The 14948-nt window shown below is 36.0% G+C and overlaps 1 protein-coding gene across 1 annotated transcript; it reads left to right on the forward strand.

The window, feature by feature from the left end:
- Positions 1–13539: 13539 nt before the first annotated feature.
- On the forward strand, positions 13540–14343 carry LOC134805564 (activity-regulated cytoskeleton associated protein 2-like). Its single transcript, XM_063778840.1, has one exon. It carries the CDS (start codon positions 13540–13542, stop codon positions 14341–14343), a length of 804 nt encoding a protein of 267 aa, XP_063634910.1.
- The last annotated feature ends 605 nt before the right edge of the window (positions 14344–14948 follow it).

Below are 14948 nucleotides of genomic sequence, written 5' to 3' on the forward strand. Positions count from 1 at the left end.
CATCCCCTAGTAGATCCGAAATGATAAGATGCGACTCTTGAAAACTATCAGCGATATTTTTTATCTCCTGACAATATGAAAGAAATAACTCCACTTGTGAATCATCGGTATTGGCTAAGGTCCCTATTTCCAAAGCCTTCGCTATACGGTTATACGCTATAGTACGTTTACGTCGTAAACTCGGTAAGTTGTTGACAGTGTAAGTTGTATCGGTACATTTTTTACCTACACTGGAACTGGATTTAGATTTACGACTTGTTAGGTAAGACATTGTTTAAGGTCGGAAACAATGTTTACTAATACGCAAATAATATACACTAAAACAACAAGCTCGTATTTAAAAACACTATATGTTATCAGTGATAGCACAAATAAAAACAGCTTCGATGTTTATATAACGCGGCAACTATTAAAACCGGCACCCCGAGTTCGCGGAATTAATGTAGTAAAATTTATCAGTTTAGTAAATTTATACGAAAATGAACTCAAATGGCACTCGGTACGGTTATCGGTAGTCGGTAAAGTCAATAGAAAATAAAAATGAAAGAAAGTCCGATATGAAAATTTTATAACACGAAATTAATTCGAGAAATCCGGAACTAACAAAGTGAATCTAATTAAAACGTTTACAATACCTATCTCCCTTCAAAGTTATTAATACGATAAGTTGGATTTCAAAATTTAAAATATAATGACAATTTTTAATACGATACGTCGAGCGGTCAGAAATAAAGAAATGAGTTATACGAATTTCGAACACCTGTGTACAAAACACGCTCAAGACCCGAGTCGCCGTATGCTACGCCACGGACGAGGGATCAAGTTACGTGGTTCTGTGAACAAAGGGAGAAGGCCAACGAAACGCGTGATCAAACTACGTACAAACTCCGTAAGACGGAGGTCTCGTTACACTGGGAACTTAATTCTCAGAATACCCGTAGGTATGAAATATTGTAGGTTGTAGTTTTCGTTACAAAATTATAGGATTACTTAATAATTCGGTTATTTATGATAAAACGCTAAATGATTTTGTTAACTAGACAACAATGATTAGGTATATTTCGATAGTTTTAGTGAAATGATTAAGCAGTTTTAAATTCGGTAGGCGGTGGAGTAAGCGAGACAACATGAACCAAAGACTTTGATTTTAACTTCGTAATAACGCGATAGATTGACGTTGCAATTCGTTTACACGGTAGGTAAGGATATTAAACGAGTATTAACGACAATGTTAGAAAGGTTACGAAGTGAAATTGGTAGTATTGGTACTTGGTAGGCCGAGTGTGAATAGAGGTCAAAAGGTCGTTCGCGGGTTTCGGCACCAAAATATGTTGCAAAATGGCGCGGTTTTGGAATGAGATGCAATGCCAATTCACAACAGTTAGGATCGAGCATAAATATGTATACTCGCCGGTAACAAACGGTACAACACGATAAAATAACCAAAGGATATCACGCACTGAACTGACCTGATACTCCAGCAATGGCGGAATCCTCTCGTTGCGGCTGGTTCTTCTTTTAAGTTTAGCACTTTCTCCTCTTTCACACGCCGGCCGGCGGTATGTTAAACAGTCTTAGGTCTTTTGTCACGCAGGATATATCACTAACAAACTTAGTTTTGGAGGCTTAAAACATAATAAGCGATTTAAATCGATAGCGGTCGATCTGCACGCGGCGGCGTCTCGCTAGTTCTCGTTCTCGCCAACAGAGGCGCTGCTGAGGCTCGTTCTGAGCGTGTGGCCCGAGAGTTTCGGACGATCCTATTGGCTAAAATGTCAATATTGTATCGTTAGTGCGTTTTGGCTTTGCATCGATAAACGGTAGAAGCGCGCGGAATTTTGATTATTTACTTAAAAACTAAACGTTAAGAACGGAACAACAACTTTTAAAAACCGTTGATTTTCCGTTGCTTTGCTCCTGAGTATTTATTAAAATTATTTACGCGATTTAGGATATTTTCAACTATAAAATTTAATAACAGAGAATTCCGAAAAGGGAAATATTATAAATCATTATATTAAAACTAAAACATATTTGATTCGCAACATTCGTTTTATTTTATTACAATAATCATCATAGGTAGAGTAAGTAGCTACAACCCTAGCGCATTCTTACGATGACGCGTTGGCACGTGACTCGCACGGCGGGCAACACAGTCTCGACTCTTTGTGCGCGTACTTATGGTACATTTCTTCTTGTCCTGAGCAGCAGGTATTATTATTAAGGTTTTGTAGGCTATTATAGCGTAGGTATTTTTGCTTTTGTTTAGGAATGAAGTATCTGTTACGTAGTAACTATTTATTAATCTGTGGCTCTAGGTCACAAACTTGGATTATTAATTGGGCCAACATCATAAATAAGCCTGGAAAAAATCAGAACTACCGGATTTGACGCAGAAGAGCCACGTTACAAAATTCTACAATTTCACTGGATTATATATTATTTGTGAATAATTTTTAATATTATCTTTATTGTTAAAGAGTGAGTGAGTGAGAGGGATAGCTAAATAATGCATTACCCATGTGAGAAACACGTTTATCCGAGCGTCACTGTCGAGTAGGCATGTGTGCTTCATGCATTGTAGAGTCAGCAAAAAAATTATAAATATGCAACTTTTTAAATCATGTGCTCCTAGTACTTGAAACTATAGAATCTTAGAGCATTTAGTAACGGAGATGTCATTGCTGTCATTTTCTTTACGAAACAGTCTGCCGATATTTGCGGGGGAGGAGATGTCAAATGTATTGCTATTTATACATGATTTGTACGTAACGTAAAGTAACGTAACGTAAGTTTGCACAATTGTGAAAATTTTTCGGCAAAGGGGTAAGGCCTTAATGGCCACTCCAGTTATTAAATGCTCTAAGTACTTATAGAATGTTACCGGTTTTTATTAAGTACAAGTCGGGTGTGTTTTTTATGTTTGTTACCTAAGAACTCAGTAATTTAGCAAGCGATTTATTCATTTTTTAAATTAAAAGTTTACGTTTAGGTACCTACTTACAACTTGATCACATTTTTAGAAGTTCAGTTCTGATGATGGAATTCAAGAGGAATTGAGGGAACACTTAAAATCTTATAGGTACCTATACATATAGTAATTTTTGTAGTTTTTGTCTACAAATTTAGCATTTTCATTCAAAAAGTGGTAATTAGTGTAGTGGAACTGCTGATGGTAAACAGAACGGAATTCCTTAACTACGTATTTACGGTTTGACTATTTATTTAATTTGTCCTATTTGTTGAGCATCAAGGTTCTGAGCAGTTGATGAAAATCTGAACGAATACTTTAAATTGAAAATTATGGACACACTTGTGGTCCCAAATCGAAAAAAGTGGGCCATTGTTGATTTCGCTTTAAAAAAGTCGCTTTGATAGAGAATTTGATTTAAAAAAATACCACGTTTTGCAATTTTTCTAATAAAAATGGTTATGAGCGGTAAAAAATTAAAATAATAATGTTTGGAGGAAATAACTTCCACTTATTTTTTCTCAAAAACGAAACCAAACACCATTTTCATATTTTAATATGTTTAAGCATGTTAATATTGTTATACAGATATATTTTCATTTTTGTAAACATATAAATAAATAAACGAAGTGCCTATTTATTTCGATTTCATATTTATTTATTTCCTGACGCTACCTAAAGACCAACATTGAAGCCGCTTAGGTATTCCCATGACTTACAACCTGGCCAATGTAAGTGAATCCGTGTATCTATAAATAAACAGGGTTCACACTTTTACATTAGTTCGCTTGAATCGTACGCTCGGTAAACGATTGGAATATAAATACTAGGAGTACTTAGTACTGTAACACTTTAAACTCTCGCGTTTTGTACACATATTTAATTACACAAACGGGTCTACCGCGATATAATTTCATTGTTCAACGTCGGAATTAAAGGTAAAAACAATGAAATTATATCGCGGTAGACCCGTTTGTGTAATTAAATACTTAGTACTGGTTACTCGCTCTTGCCAAGCGTGTCTTTTTGGACGAACCATTTTAATGGAGACCTCGAGATCCCTACTGCCTATGCGTAAACAGATATCATAATTATCTTTATACTGGTTTTCTTGAGGCGATCGTTAGTTTAACATGGCGAATACTCGACCAGGGTTTCGGAAGTATAAAACGAGGGTCAATTTCATGCTTTAAAATATAATACTCAATGATTCGATATTAATCTCAGTGCAACTCGCTCGCTCATATATTTGCGTGAGAGAGAGGAACTATGTTTAGGTAATATCAAATCGAGATATTAATAAAAAATCTAAATCTAAATGACATAACTTCAAGACGACATTGTAAGAACTATGTAAGTCTAGCCTACACATATGCATAATCTTATAAGTTTATCTCTGTCGCACCTCGTGCAATGCGCAAAATATAGGGGTCTCGCTTGCACAGCTGTCTTAACTGTATTCGGTTAGGTATCTCTATTACTCGTTGTGCACATATACATTATAACAGTGTGTAGTTTTTGCAAGTGTATGGGTGCTGGATCACATTTTAGTTTTGGCAACTATGAACGTCACGCGTCTATATTAATTAATAAGGTCATTGGGAATTACCACATCACTTAAATGATTAAATGTGCACTTTTCTACACCGAGACCTTTGTTTCGTGCATTATATGTATAGAGCCGTTTTTTTGGTCTTCCAGTCCGGTATAAGCGAAAAATCAAGATCTCCACCATACTTTTCAGCAAAATCTTGGACACAATTTTCAAAAATAGCTGGTATTGGTTTCATACTTTCACATACTTTGCGTTTCAATATGTTTAGATGGCCCTCGACCTCTCTCTTCATGAATTCTCTCATCTTTGTTCAAAGAAGTTGCGCAGATCGTTCTGTTAGTTGAACCACCTTTGTTTTGTTTATCGAAATTATACTTGTAACCGCCCCGCAACAAGACTCTTCTGCTTCCCCTTTTACTGTCTATAAAAACTAGTTTTTCAGTTCCAGTATCCATTTTTATGAAATTAGATCAAAACACATTCGCACACTTCTCGCAATTAGTATTATTGACAATCAAATGACATTATAAACAAAATAATTAATAGCTGATAAAATGTTCACATACAAGTGGCCAGTATTAGATTATATTAATACCTAAGTTTAAAATAAAACCTCCTTCTACATTCTACGTGGTGAAATAGTAATTTATTTAATTTAACGTATTACTCTTACATACGGTGATGTTTAGACCTTTTTACACAACTTTACTGCCCTAAAATGAAGTGTATTATTTTTAACCGACTTAAAAAAGAAGGAGGTTATCATTCCGGTTGTATGTTCTTTTTAACCGCCTTCAAAAAAAAAGGAGGTTCTCAGTATGTTTGTATGTATGTATGTATATTTGTCCGCGATTATCTCGCGTTTTGGCTGAACCGATTTTGATGCGGTTTTCAGAAAAGTGTTTGTTACATTCTGGGGAAGGTTTTAATAACCACCCCTATACGTGTCCAATCCCTATCCCGTCGTAAAGCAAATTTCTGCCAAAAAGTAATTAATACCTAATAATAAGAAAAGTAATACTCGTAATCATCCGGGTAATTACTTAGTTTTTGAAGGCGGTACCAAACCAACAAAAACGTTCTTTGCTGCCAATCAGAAAAAAAAGTATGTAGTACCTACAAGAATGAGTAAACTGTTGTTGTCTAAAATATCAGAAAATATCGGTTCACTAAAATTTTGGTTTGGCACCGATTTCAAAAACTAAGTAATTACCCGGATGGTTATTAATTTTCTTATTATTAGGTATTAATTACTTTTTGGCAGAAATTTGCTTTACGGCGGGATAGGGATTTGACCCGTATAGGGGATCCATATAAAAATTATTTTTCACCTCAGCAGCTCGAACAAGGGCACTTTGCTTCTTAAAAACAGTGAGCAAAATGCGATTTTGCTCACTGAGTCATTTTGTCTCACTCGGTGAGCAAAATCGCGTTTTGCTCACTGAGTGTGTCTCACTCAGTGAGCAAAATCGCATTTTGCTCACTGAGTGAGACAAAATGACATTCAAGTGACCTTTATAGTCAAATGTCATTTCAACATGCGGGGTCTAATACAAGTTCGATATACTTGGGTTCTATTATCTCTGTCCCTCTAGGTATGTTCTCACTGCTTAGGGTGAAAAATTTTGTGTACTACACGAGATCAAAGTTATTTACATCTCGTGCGCTTTTGAATCCCTTACTACGCTCAAGATTCTAAATTAGATTCACTCGCTACGCTCGTGAATCTATTATAGAATCTTTCGCTTGCACGGGACTCAAAATAAGCACTCGAAGAAATATCAAACTTTGATCTCTTGTTGTACAAATAACTATTGTGCTTTTCAGTGGGTTGGTTTTTTGAAGGCGGTTCCCTTTTTTTTTTAAAGATATTATATTAAGTAATTTTGTTTTGGTTTTCTTTTTTTATGTGTGTTACCGCAGAATTCCGTAAAATCGTTTTCGCCTAATCGACTAATTCGCGTTAATTTTGTATTACTGTCTCATTTCCCTAAATTGTATCTGGACGCATTTGGCATTTGACTTCTATATTTATTGACCGCCAATACCCTTACATTATACTGTCTATGATAATAATTATACTTAGTTAGTGTATCAAATGTATCAATTCCTAATCATAAATATGAGATAAGGATTTATTGCAACTGTAATAGCCATTTACATTTCGTATTGTAAATTAACCCTTCATTTCATTAAGCATATTGGGTTGGGCTTTAGGTACAAGTTCTGAGAATATTTTCTGTATTTCAAGATGATGTGCTTTGTTTAATACGCTATTTTATTTGATTCCTGGTTAAAACAATATTGGGCATTACTGACAACCCTAGCATTGCACTAAAAATGCTAGAAAAAGTACGATCACTGGTGATTACATTAAATCTTCATATTTAGTAAATACTGGTTTACTGCACGACATATTTAATTATATGTATATAATTCCGACGAAACAAGAATACGACGAATCAGGAATCCGACGAAACAGGAAAAAACCTTGTCAAAACTTACCGGTAATGTCCTCGTCAAGAATATTATTGTGTGAACCGCAAAGCTAGCTTTGGCGAACACCGCCGGCCAGAGGGCAAGAGAGTGGTGAATCTGAAAGGAACATAATATAATAAATTAATAATAGCCTATAGTTCGAATCAGATTTGGTGCCTTTCGACCAAGTTAAACACCCTAGTGTTTACCCTACCCCACCCTATGGAGGCTTAATGGTATGTGGGTAGATAAAGTAGGGTATGTAACTGTACATAATTAGGCATTAAAACACTCGTGTGAACTCACACTCGTGCCCTTCATTGTGTACAGTCACATAAACTACTATTACACTCCACGTATTAGAAACCTATTTCTACTCAAATATAATTATAATTCAATAAAGCTACATCTTGATGAAATCGCTAATAAAAGTGAACTCTAGTACTGGTGAATAAAACTCAAAATATCATGACCAAATATATTTAGATGCGAGGTCTGCAAGGTAACTTTACAATAATCTATTCGAGTTTTATAAGTATTTTATACAATCGTGATATAATAGAGAGTTTTTCAGTCGAGTACCGTGTTTAGGCAACGAAGCTTGCTGAGTTGCCTAAATGAGGTACGAGATTGAAAAGCTTGATTATGTCACTATTGTATACAATACTTTTTCTACGAGTCAACAAAAATAATACTTTAAACTAGTAGAATTATACAAACAAACCAAACCAAAAGTATACAGCTAAGATACGCCAGCAGCCGCGATACCTTCATACTGGTACGCGCCCCGCCGCCGCGTTGGTCAACGACACCTTCTCGTAACTGATGAGGCCCTGGTACTTACTCCGCGCTAAATTCGATTTTTAGACAGTTGTTTTCTCGATTTTGGCCACCGTAGCCTATGGAGACTAACAAGCAACACTAAGTGGTGTTCGTAGTCTATGGATGTTGCTATATTAAGGGTGTCACATGCGCGTTTCTGACTTATGAACCAATTGTTTATACTATACAACCTAAAATAAATAATTAATTTGAGGTATGGTTTTGTTTCGTTCTCTTGATCGCGGCGAGCTGTGATTCAATTCAATCTGTGGTCAATTTCATTATACATAGTTGACTAAAATGTATCGAAATGAATATTATAGTTGAGTTGGGAGCCCATACATTAAAAATACCCAATTGCAGTTTGGTATAAGAAATCTTAATTCAAGAATTACAGTCGACGAGTAGAAAAAACAATTAACGCTACAAATTTGAATTTCGAATTTTAAACAAGATCACTGACCAGCAATTTCGGAATAGAAAGGAGGATGGGTCAATTATACATATTGCTGCAGACATTTTGGACTAGTCATTGAGTTTTCACTTCTGTCGGCACTCCCGGAGTGCGACCCGTTGTTTTTTTTTATTTTTTCTAATCTACATGTAGGAAATATGGTCACAGAATTGGCCCTTTAATTTTTTTTTCGCATTATTGAATAGTTTTCATTTTATTCTAATTAAATGGTTCCGCATGATCAACTCTTCCATACTATAGTGGTCACACGAAGTCATGTAAGTCAAGTTAGGCCTACTGTCCACGGAAGCGTAGCTGCATAGACGCGTATTCGTCATTGTACAGTCGAGGTCAAAAATACCTTTATCTACACACATATCATAAACCCTCTATGATGCCTACAAAATCCGTAAATAATGGCCCACATTACGATAAACTGTTTTGTTACAGCAAATTTCTTATCTGTGAAAATGTTGTAATAGCTTCATTACTATATCAAAATCGATTTGGTAATGCATTCAAATTTCGTACAACTCAGAAAAAAAAAGCAATTTGATTTGACCCCTATTCTAATATCAGTCGAGATGACGTTTTATTCGAAATGAAATGACAATTGCATACAATGTTGACAAATCTGGCATGTTAGTTGGTATCGAACGATATGGCAATCGACCCCGACTCTAGTTTGTCTCTGAATTAAAAAAAAACTACAATGCGTGACGTGCGTGAAAAAGTTTTCATTTGCCGCCATTTGACGTACAGTTTATCTTTTAATTAGTTTGTAAGTAAAAAATAATTTGATTTGTTGTTTTTAAACTAACTATAACAAAAGTTTCGTGTAAACTATGCGATAAAGATATTTCGGAGACGCCACCTCATATCCGCGAGTTCCGCCAGAGAACAAAGTGCCCCAATGCCGGCTGTAATATGAGGGTAACTGTACATAATTAGGCATTAAAATACTCGTGTGATCCTTTTATGAAACTCATTTCATTCGTTTCATAAACCCACACTCGTATTTTAATGCCTTTCATTATGTAGCAGTCACATAAACTACTATTACAGTTGAGTGTTACAAAAATACCTTTACATTTAAATACGTTTACACATTGCATGACAAAAACATGCTTACAACTCACATGACAGATTCTGCTTTTCAGTTAATGCTCCAAATTTCAGTTTATAATCTGTCTTCCATAAAAACATTTACAAAAATTGTGTCATAACAGATTTACATTGCATGTTACAGAATAAGATTTACTGCCAATGTGCCGTACAAGTGCGTGAGATCTTAGAAGAACCTTCGTAATTTAGAAAAAGACTTCGGTTATCGGCGGTAACGTACGAAGGTGATACTGCTGTTCTGCTTTCTTAATAGCTGATAAAACTTTTTGAAGTTATCGTAAAAAGTTAAGTGGACAATTAGAATCAACATAAAATAAACCCTAATCTAAAAGGCACTTAAATTAAATTTCGCTAGATAACTACAGGGTGACTTCAAATTGGTAATACAAAACACTTGATTGGGATTATGTTTACGTTTTTCGCCTTATTACAAAGAAGTAAGGTGCAAAAGTGTAAACATATCTTTGAAGTCGACTGTACAATCTATGGTAAATAATAAGCGAATTAATTTAAATTAAAACATTTATTATGTACGTAATCTACCGAATGTAACACAGTAAATGCCTTTCAATACTTTCAATAAGTAGATAAGTGTGCACCTACTTTAACTAAACGTATTTTAAGATGTGTTGAAAATGACCACCGCTTTTCTGGACACATAAGTCTGATTGATTGATTGGTTGATGGGACTTCGAGGCAGCAATGCGACTGGGCCGTTGCGTCCAATCCATCTGCCAGGGAACTCTTGGTCCAAATGATATCGCACACTTGGAGCTAACTGTGCTGGTGCACCATCTTGCTGGAAATGGAGATTCTCCAAATTTTGCTCCGGCACCTTTTGTAGCAAAATCGGTAACACGTTTCTCAGGAATTGTTTTATTGTAAAATCAAAATCTTGCGGAAAATCTAATTTTCGATTAACAAGTGACAATTACTAATCAAAACACGTTTCCTTCATAAATACTGTGACAGGTGATTGATAACCAAAGAGGAAAGTGTTCTTTTGAAATTATTTAACCTTCTTTGTTAAACATTATGTTAGGATAACCATGTGAAGCCTAAAAAAATGGGATAAATAAAAAAAAAAAATACTTTTGATTATTTTAAAAGCATGAGGCTTAATTGAGGGGCTTAATTAAGGGAAGATGTATTTAAAACATTGATTTTGTATTACCAATTTGAAGTCAGCCTGTATATTGCGATTAGACTTATTGTCATAATTTAAATAAAATGGAATCAGAATTTGAATTTCGACCGGAGGTAAATTTGAAAACAGAATGTCATCTCACCATGTATCGCTTCTGGAAGAAATTATATAGAGCTGAGAATACCTATCGCATATTGGATTTTCTTCGATCATACAATCAGACTGGGAGTGTCGATGGACGAATGAGTAGAGGGCGTGCACCCAGAAGATGGACAGATGTGGTCCAAGACATTACCAGGACTTCACTCCAGGCAACTATACAAATGGCTGAAGATCGAACGGCCTGGAGAGCAGTGACAGAAAGAATAGCCCAATAAAGTCACGTCCCTCAGTCATGAGGTCACGACCAAGAAGAAGGAGAAGTAGATTTGAATTTATAATATAAAAGTAAAACTTCAAGATTAGGAAATTGCGTTAATATTACCATTTTTAATGCTATGGTGTGAGCCTATCATCATCACTATCGGAGTCATGTGTATCAATTATAAATTGGTCACTGTAGTTATCAATTCTATTTTCGTATTTACGGAAATTTTCTTCACATTTAACTGCGTGCTGACAAACTTTTCGCCAGTCTTCCGGACCGATCATATTAACCTTTTCTTGGAGAAGATTCCTGATGCTTGTCATGTTCATATCAACATTACGCTGGGCTACATATTGTTTTATTTGAGCCCATATATTTTCGATAGGTTTAAAATCTGGGTGATACGGAGGTAACCGCAGAACAGAATGACCATCACGTTCAGCCATTATTTTATCTATTGAATATTGAATATGTTCTGGTTTGTGTTTTGAGATAATTTCGTAAATATCGGGTTTGTTTAGTCGGGTGTTTACTGCAATGTTGCGAGTTTTCAACCAATCTATCATAATATCTTGTTTCCGGGTATTAGAATTTGGCATCTTTTTGGTATGTTTGTTGTGATATGGGACATTATCAACTACTAGCACGGAGTTTTGCGGCAAATTTGGAATGAACTGATTTTTAAGCCATTTCTCGTAGTTTTCGCTGTTCATCTCCTTATGATAACCTCCCGTTGTGTCCGTAGATTTGTACATAAGCAACGCACCAGGTATAAAACCATTTTCACTGCCGGCATGAGCTATAATAAGACGTTGCCCTTTGGAAATTGGTTTTTTTAATCCCTGCGTTGCTAGAGTCTGACCAGCCTTTGCCATTAACGTGCGAGGTGTGTATGTACGATTCATCCATATACACTATTTCTTTTCCTTCTTCTCTATATTTATTATTTTAGATAAAAATTGTGTCCTTTTAAGTCGCACATCATGTTTTTCCATTAAAGTATTTCGGTTATCTTTGGTTTTGCAATACCGAAATCCCAATTTTCGTAAAATTTTTCGTAGCGTGAACGTAGAACCCTTGAAATCGCTTCTATTAATTTCAATCGCAAATTTTTCAAATTAGGGAGTTCTTTGAATCTATAATGAAAGTCATATACCATTCTCCTGATTACGTCGTAATCAAAACTATCTAAATTTAATAAATCATCTTTTTTCGGTCTCTTTCTCTGTGGCGTTTCAAAAGGCATAGATGGAGATTTTTGGTTGGCTTCGTTTAAAATTCTTTTTAAAGTACTTTTTGAAATGCCTGTTGCTTCTATCACCTGGTCTTGAAGTTTATTAAAATATTTACAATTATCGCTCTTCTTAAAAGTTGCCGCTTCCTTCGCAAAATATTTATATACATTATATACAATTTCCCGCGATTGACTATTTACAGATATACCCTTTTTGAAACGTGTCTCCATTAAAATATTTTTTTTTAAATATCTAATTGTAGTACCCAAACTCGTCCAGAGATGGCGCCAGGTGTGTCGACGTAGAATAGTGACCTCCGAGGTGCAAATTACGATCGACGTCAAATGTTAGGAGCGGATTACTGCTTGGTTGGCTGCATTCAAGCTATTGAACACCTTTCAACATTAATCTTGCGAACTAGTTATTGTGATCACAGTGCGGTGTCTCTGTCGAAACGCCTGCTGACGTTACAATAGCTACGTAAAAGTTGTTAGTAACTGTACATAGATAGTTAGAAAGCATTTCAATAAAGAAGCCGACTGAGATATAACTACGTTGTTTTCGTCCGTGGAGTAACCCTTACTACTTACAGTCAAGCGGCGTCCAACTCGGGCTCGAGCGAACCCAGATACGTGGTTACACGACTCGGAAGGAAGACAACTTATCCAGTGAAAGCTCTCCGGGGGAAAGGCGAAGATAAGATGTCTATCAACCCATGGTCTAATAAAACATGGTCTTCCATTCCCAGAGTGACACAGGCCTACGTCACAATAACATTGCCACTTTATTTCAACATAACATGTTACATGGGTACATTATACCTATGGTTAATAAGTTAAAATATTTCTTTATAATTTTATAATTTTCATTTATATGTATTTTAGCTTAAATTTTACAATAACACGTCATTTTTAATTACTCGTTAGCAATATCTTCCGATTCACGAAAGAAATTTCAGACGTTCGGGTAATTCTGTTTATACTACTGGCAACACAGGATAGCGCTGTGCACATTTGACAATTCGGATCTAGATAACTTCATGCCCTGACCGTCATCCTTGTCGAACGCGTGTTAATTGTTATTTCCTTCTCACTCAGTGTCAGCAGTCGCAGTGTTTTCCAAACTTTTCACGTCGTAAGCTTGGTAATTAATGTGTAACTGTGAATTAGTTTTTTAAACGTTTGTCTTGTATAGATAACTAAAGTTTAATTTAATACATTAGATTTGTTTTATTTTACTATGTTTCTACATGAATAACTTAAAATTAATGCCGTTAAAATAATTTTAACCGTTGGTTAAAATTCTCCCACATTTCAAAGTTTGAGAACCTGTAAACAGCATGATGACGTAGGCGCGTGTCAGTTAGGTCATACGCGAATCTCGGAATGGAGTACCAGGCGGAGTATATTATTATACCATGTATCAACCTAACTCAGGAGCAGTTCCAGCAACTATTGGCCAACATAGGAAGTAGTCGGAAAGGCAGTATGACGTCATGCAAAGCTACTTATAACGGTCGAAAGGATAGGGAGACAGTGGAAGCCTTTCTTACGGCGGTGCAAGTTTTCAAGAAGCTTGAAAATATAACCGATAGTGACGCACTAGCTGGTCTACCTTTAATCCTGCGAGACGAGGCTGCAGTATGGTGGCAAGGTTCCAAGAGCATCGTTATCACTTGGGCAAAATTTGAAGAAGCACTAAGAAACACGTTCGCTCCCAAGAAACCCGTATATGAAATTTATTTGGAAGCTTGCGGAACCAAGCAAGGGCCAGGAGTCTCTACGGACGATTTCGTCACAAAGAAGAGAATGCTGTTCTCCGAACTTCCCAGCGATGAAGTCCTTAATCAGAAGCAGCAGCTTAACATAACTTATGGGCTGTTAAACCTTAAAATTAGGGAGAAAGTCCCTATAGAAGAAGTTAAGGACTTTGATGACCTTCTAAAACAGGCACGCAGCGCTGAAGCTTTACTGAAAGAGAAAGCACTGGGGGAAGGGAAGAAAGAAAGCAGCGACAAAACTGCAGAGACCTTCAAATCAGACAATTCGGCCCCGTCGCGGGCGAAGAAAGCATCTCGATGTAATTTCTGCAAGAAGCTAGGTCATGTCATAGAAGAGTGTAGAAAACGCAAAAAGACAACCCAACTAACATTAGGCGCTAAATTTAAGGGTTACAAGAGATTTATATAAGCGCCTATTTACTCTTTAGGTGTTGTTAGTACTCTAAAAATAGGAGTTATAGCCGGCTATAACCCCGTTTTAACCCCGGATTGGGCACAAATTTTATCACCATAAGATTTATAACAGTGCTACAGTAGCGTTAGGGGATAAAAAAGAGACATAAGAGCGGTATAGTGGAGCTACAATAGTGTTAATGAATTCTTTAGGAGCTATATGGGTTGCATATAGGTGACTACAAACTGTTGTAGTAGAAGAGCGCTAAAGTAGTGCTGTAATAGCGTTGATTAACAACTTAGGATTTAAAAGGGTGCCAAATAAGCGACTACTAACTGTTTGAGTAGTAGTGTAGAGCTATATAGTTGATACTTTCAGCTTTAGATGGTATATTAGCATTTAAAGTCAATATTTGTAACACTCAAGAAGGTAATTGCACATTTTTTCCTTAGCCCTGACTGCTTTGGTTGCAGATGTTTCCATTTTGTATTATTATTTGTAAGCTTGCACTGTGACAGCTTGAAGTGAAATGTAATGGCGGATAGATAAAAGCAAATAATTATTTTAGTTCACCGATGCCGGTGTTATCTGCGGATTTATGATGGCGAAATTAATTACAC

This window comes from Cydia splendana, unplaced genomic scaffold, assembly GCF_910591565.1.
Source record: "Cydia splendana unplaced genomic scaffold, ilCydSple1.2 scaffold_42_ctg1, whole genome shotgun sequence".
NCBI lineage: Eukaryota > Metazoa > Arthropoda > Insecta > Lepidoptera > Tortricidae > Cydia > Cydia splendana.